Genomic DNA, 6,141 nt, shown 5'->3' with positions numbered 1-6,141 from the left:
ACAATAGATAAGGTTATAAACAAAGTGAAAGTGATAATGATCACACATGATCAAATTAGGCGTACGCATTCTTGTTGCAGTGTTTCTAAGCCGACACTATTCAGTTAGACTATCTTCATTCCTATATTGAAGTCCCTATATAAAATCACAAAAGTTTTTCACAAAACAATAATATAATGCCTAATATAATACAAAAAATATAAAAATAAGAAAAACAAGAAAATTTATTAATGCGGGAATTACTTTAATTTGTATAAATATGAATTTATAGAAATAAATATTCGTAAAGTTAGAAGTAACATGTAGTAAATTTGGTTCGAAAGAGATAACTGTTTCTTCTTTCAGAACGGCATTGCGTTATATTATATTGAGGTTTAAATACTTATATTTAATGATGTAAATTTATTAGCGATTTAAATGTTATTATCGAAGTAATATTTATTATCTAGGGAATGCAACTGTCAAAGTCCTACATTTTACTAGTATATTATCATTACAATTTTACTGGAACAGTCAGCAGATAATTCTGTTCAACTTGCGTGATATGCAGTTGTAGCAAAGGAAAATTTAATATATGATGTAATATGAAAAATATTTACATAAAAAGTCAAAATAAAGTGCCGGAAAATGGAAGCTTTAAATGTACTAATTGCGATAGGTCTCATTCACTGTTTACTACTCTTCTTTGACACAATTTTTAAGGTATAATTTGCTAAGAACGAACGCATTCACATATATATTTACAGTTATAAAATATTAAAATATATTTGTTAGTAATTAAAAAAAAAACATTTCTTATGAATAAGAATATTAATTATGAATTACTTTAATTGTAACATACGTTTATAATATAATTATGTTATGAATAATAATTATGAACATTGTTTATTTTACAGTCATGTTCACATTACCCATACCTCTATTTTCTGAAAAATACTGGTTTAGAAATTCAAGTATTAAGGATAACATGGTTTACTACAGCATTTAATCGCAAGATAATTAAATGGGGAATGGGTCGTTCTAAATTTTGGACTGCTTGGTTTAATGCAGGGGTCATTGTTAGTGTTATTCTTTTGCCCCTTGCAACAATTGCAATTTTAAGAATGACATTTAATATATGGACTAATGGGCCATCCCTTGATAACAGTAATTCAGAACCTTTATTAGAACCTATGGTAAACATAATTTTATGTATCATTTAAGTACTCATTTTTATTTTATAATATAAATTTTACATATTTAATAAATATTTTAACAATTTAGTAATAGATATCATTAACACTTCTTTTGATAAACTTCAATAATAATAATAAGTGACCTTAATCTTTTATAGTTACCTGGAATAGATGTGCCCTGCAATGAAATTGGATATTACATCATTACATTAGTAATTTGCACTTTCATGCATGAGTTAGGGCATGCATTGGCTGCAGCAAGAGAAGATGTTCAGTTGTTTGGTCTAGGAATACTGATTGTCTTTATAATACCTACAGCTTATGTACATATAAGCAGTGAACAACTTACTTTATTACCGATAAAGAATCAACTACGAGTTATTTGTGCAGGAGTTTGGCATAATATAGTACTTGCAACAGCAGCTGCAACTATTGTTATGCTCTCTACATGGTTGTGGACACCATTTTATGCAGTTGGAAATGGAATTTATGTAAAAACTATTTTACCTGTAAGTCAAGGAAAAAATTGATGATACTTGTATTTTATTAATTTATTTGTGAAATAACTTGTTAATAATATAATCAATGAAAGTAAAACAAATTATTAGTAATGAATTAAAAATGGTAAGTTCGTTTTAGTATAAAAATTTACGTTTATAGAATTCACCTGTACTAGGTCCAACAGGACTTCTTGAACAAGATGTAATATATGAGATTAATGACTGTCCTGTAAAACGAACTGAAGATTGGTATAATTGTATACTGCATACAATTAATCAACCAGCTCTTGGTTTTTCATTTATATTATTTTTTATAATAAGTAAAGAGGATTCTCTTGTTTACTTTTTAAATACATATATTTCAGTTTATGTGTATCTAATATATTCATACTAATTTAGGAATATGATGAATCAGTTCCATCTAGACAAAAAACTAATGGTGTTATAAACTGTTGTACATCAGACAGTGAAGTTGGTGGGAGTTTATGTTTTGAATACATTGAAGGACCACAAGCAGCCCCTCTTCATTTACCTCCACATTCTTGCCTTCCAGCCAGAGCTATGATTAATCAATCACAAAATTTTTGTCATGCTAGTCATGAATGTCTATTCCATGATACTCACTGTTTAAAACCTTCTCTTGACAATATCACTAAGGCATGTAAACGATAAGAATAAGCATTTAAGTATTAATCAAATAATGATTTACGATATTTAAGGTGTTTTAATAATTTATTTCTATTACAGATTGTTCAAATAAAAAGAAGGGAGGGAAAGGATGTCTTATTTTTCGGACATCCAGCAGATATTTATAGAACAGTTGATGTATCTGATTGGATACCTAAATATTCATTTTTAAATCCTAAATTACCAGAAACTGTAACACTTCTTTCCAAATATATTACAGTATTTTCTGCGGGACTAGCAGTCATTAACATTATGCCTTGTTTCTTTCTAGATGGACAATATATTATAAATATACTTATGCTTTATTTATTAAATTTCACGCCGCACAATAAAAATATTAGACAAACCATTATATTAACCATAACAAGTATAAGTACATTACTTCTTATCATAAACTTATTGTATGTACTTATGAATAAATTATTATAAATAGTAAAAGAATGTTGCTAATATTCAAAATTTCTATTCATAATACAAAGTACATTGTAATGAATTACATTCCTATATAACCTTAATGCCACTTTCGTATCACTTAAATATCTTAATAAACCTGGCAGTCTTGTCTGAAGAATTATTTACATCTTTGGAACAACAAATTGGACCACATAGGAAGATTATATTATACAATATATTTCTGTATTTTTTGAAGGTGAGTTATAGTAGATATAATATATAAAGTCTATCTATTATATTTCCAAGTACAATATAAAAATAAAGCTAATGCTAAGTTCTGATATGATAAAAAAGCAATTAATGTTTACGCTTCTACTTTCAACATAGTGTTATGATTACAATTATTGTATAATAAGATTTAACTATTATTGGAAAATGAACGAAAATTGTATACCTATATTAAATATGTACGTATATTTTGTTTTGATTACTATCTATTACGAAACTTCTTTATATCTAGTACTTTTTATTTGTGTTATAATAATGATATATTCAGCAGTATTAGAAAGTGATGTTATCGCTTTGTTGCTGCATCTGCATCCAGTGCTGTAATAATACAAAAATCATTAACACGTTTTTTAAATTAATTTGTATCTAGTGCTGTAACAATACAAAAATTATTAACATACTATTCTTTAGAAGATAGATGGAGTTTCTTATAGATTAAACATATTATAAATGATTATGTGCAACAAGTATTACTTACTTTTCCCATCACAAGCAACAATTTTAACTTTATCCACTATTGCTACTTCCTGAACTTCACGAAATTCAACATCGTTAAGCATAAATGTCCATACATTATCACAAAATCTGTAAGTATTTAATTTGCCAGCCTAAAAAAGTTTAATGTAATCATAATTATAATAGTGTAATACTCCAGATAATTATTATCAAATGTTAATGTTGATTACCTTAAATGTAAGTCTTGATTTAACTCTAGTTGCAAGTGCTTGATTTATTGCCTTATCAAATTGTAATAGTACTTTAATTGCTAATTGTGGTGTGATTTGCCCATACTACAACATTATATTACTATATAAGTTAAAACGAATATTGTATTTTACGAACTTAACTTATTATTGAAGACGTTCGTCGATTTATGACAATTAAAACTTTCTGTATTTTCTAAATTTAACTGACATTGTGTAAAAAAATATTAATATAAGATTATCTTTGATTTCGAAATGTGTCAGTTTTTTTAATACGATTCTTCTTTGGAGTCCATGCAGTGACAGAAATTTAGACTAATATTGTTACTGTTTATTTTATACAGGAAACAAGTTGAGAGCAAAAATATTATATTAACTCAAAACGTTAATTTTATTCAGTATTTACCGAAAATCTTAACCTCAATGTTGCATATTTTTATATGCATACCTGAATCAGTTCATCGAGGCTTTCTTGTAACGTATTACCTAACGTTGTGTTTCGATATAATTGATAAGACATTGTCCTTAATGTAAAATAGGCACAATATTAAAGCAGATCGATGTCTATTAATGTAAAAGTAAACTTCATGCGTAATGAAAACGGTTCACAGTATTTGTTGATTAACTGTATTCTTAGGCGAAGTTGTGCAGCACTTGTATAAATGTACCAATAATAGTAGAAAATGACATTGCCGATAGCGGTAGATTTGAAGTCAATATAAATTTTTTTGCTTTGTCATACATTGTATGTATTACAATTGTATTAAATATTTATTTACACAATAAATACCATTTATTCATTAGCATGGTAGAATTTTTAAATAATATTAGAAAGAACGAAATATATGATATATAGGAAGTTATTAACGATAATTCATTTATTCAATAAATTTATTATCATTTTTGTTCTCTTATATGTATTACTCATATTTGTTAAGTAACATTTTTTTCAATTTGCAACATCGTACTATAACTTAATTGAGTAATTTTCGGAACAACTATAATAATAATGGCAATAAATGTGTACATATGAAATAACATTGCGCGTTAATTGAAAATGTAATGTATTCCGTAAGATAGAATTATCTTGACAAAAGCATAGTATTATGCTAATCCTGAAATTTCATAGCACGAGATACATTTATTTAATTTTTATGTAGTTGTAAGAGATATGTCAATTTATGCCAAGTATATTAAAGCGTTACATATGTGTTAAACACTGTTTAATTGTGAATAATTTTCCTTTGAATGTTCACTATATTAATTTACTATATTAATCATAGAAGGTTAAAAATAGTATTTCTATTGAAAAAAAAAAGCGAAGCTAATATTTCGTGTGCGTGTTAAGCTGTATAAGATCGTCCTCCAGTCACGTATGCAACACGTATACCTTGTGAATGTTTGATAACGGTATCTGCAGATGGTCAATACGGTAGGTAACTGTAACACCAACGTGGCCTGCCATCGCTTATCCCGCGAACTTTCCAAGCAGACACGTGGTGCATCACTGCGATACTTCCATTCCAACTCCCCACCACTTTCTGCGCAGACAAATCAAAATTTAGAGAGCAATTTTAAAACTTCTGTGGAACGCAAGTTATAACGTTCGCGGTCATGTTGGTAGTGACATATCAATTAACACGACATAACTATTTTCGTGCGTAAACGGGGAAGAAGAATAGTCGAACGTTTAAAGTGAATATTTTCGCGCACGTAGACTTTCCATGTAAAATGTATTATCGAAACTTCAAGAGTACTGAAATTAGATCGCATTTCGAAGTGTTTTTCAATGCCTGCTTATTCACTTCGTGCTATAGTGTAACATTCAAAGGTGAGCCCTTAATAATCGAGCCTGGAATTTAACGTGAGCTACAGAGGAAATAACACGAAAGCAAAATTTGTTAATTCACTCATGTTATGTTGGTAACAGTTAAATTATGGTGGGAAATTATGTTCAGAGCACAAAGGGTGTAATATGTAGTGGCCATAACGAGACACAAACGATACAGATCGAAACCACGCGGTAACACGTTTTTCATGTTCAATTTTAGGCGCCATGTAAAGAACGTACATTACGAGTTTCTGAATCGAATGCAAGAATAGATTGCTTTTCTTCAGATGAAACTTCGTTTTGGTAAGTTTTTTTTTTTATTTCTGCATGCAATTATTTCGTGCGTTTTTTCGATATTTATTTTCAACTGATCTATCGAGTTAAAAGTGTTTGATTGTTTCGAACAGATTCAGATTCACGTTATTCAAATTTATAAAAGCACATTCGAAGTGTATATATTTCTAAAGTACGATTTTTATACGACGTATATTTTTTTCTTCCTTTTTTTTTTGTCAATTGCGGTAAGTAAAATTATAAGAACAGACATATCGCACAATTTTTAA

General features: G+C 28.3%; 2 protein-coding genes across 2 annotated transcripts; one reads left to right on the top strand and one right to left on the bottom strand.

Annotated features, from left to right (window-relative positions):
* Positions 1 to 627: 627 nt before the first annotated feature.
* Positions 628 to 2,791, top strand: LOC108578468 (membrane-bound transcription factor site-2 protease). Its single transcript, XM_017941815.1, is given in 6 exon segments — positions 628 to 702; positions 897 to 1,175; positions 1,334 to 1,684; positions 1,836 to 1,970; positions 2,045 to 2,332; positions 2,423 to 2,791. Coding segments are annotated over 6 exon segments (1,497 nt in total).
* Positions 2,792 to 3,329: 538 nt separating this feature from the next.
* On the bottom strand, positions 3,330 to 4,387 carry LOC108578467 (transcription initiation factor IIA subunit 2). Its single transcript, XM_017941814.1, has 4 exons — positions 4,196 to 4,387; positions 3,730 to 3,834; positions 3,522 to 3,651; positions 3,330 to 3,361 (listed from the first exon to the last, which is right to left on the bottom strand). The coding sequence occupies exons 1-4, from the start codon at positions 4,265 to 4,267 to the stop codon at positions 3,330 to 3,332; spliced, it is 339 nt and encodes a 112-aa protein (XP_017797303.1). The 5' UTR covers positions 4,268 to 4,387.
* Between the last annotated feature and the right edge of the window lie 1,754 nt (positions 4,388 to 6,141).

This window comes from Habropoda laboriosa, unplaced genomic scaffold (genome assembly GCF_001263275.1).
Source record: "Habropoda laboriosa isolate 0110345459 unplaced genomic scaffold, ASM126327v1 scaffold59, whole genome shotgun sequence".
Taxonomy (NCBI): domain Eukaryota; kingdom Metazoa; phylum Arthropoda; class Insecta; order Hymenoptera; family Apidae; genus Habropoda; species Habropoda laboriosa.
The sequence above is the reverse complement of the archived record's forward strand: the minus strand, read 5'-3'. Positions and strand labels throughout refer to the sequence as shown.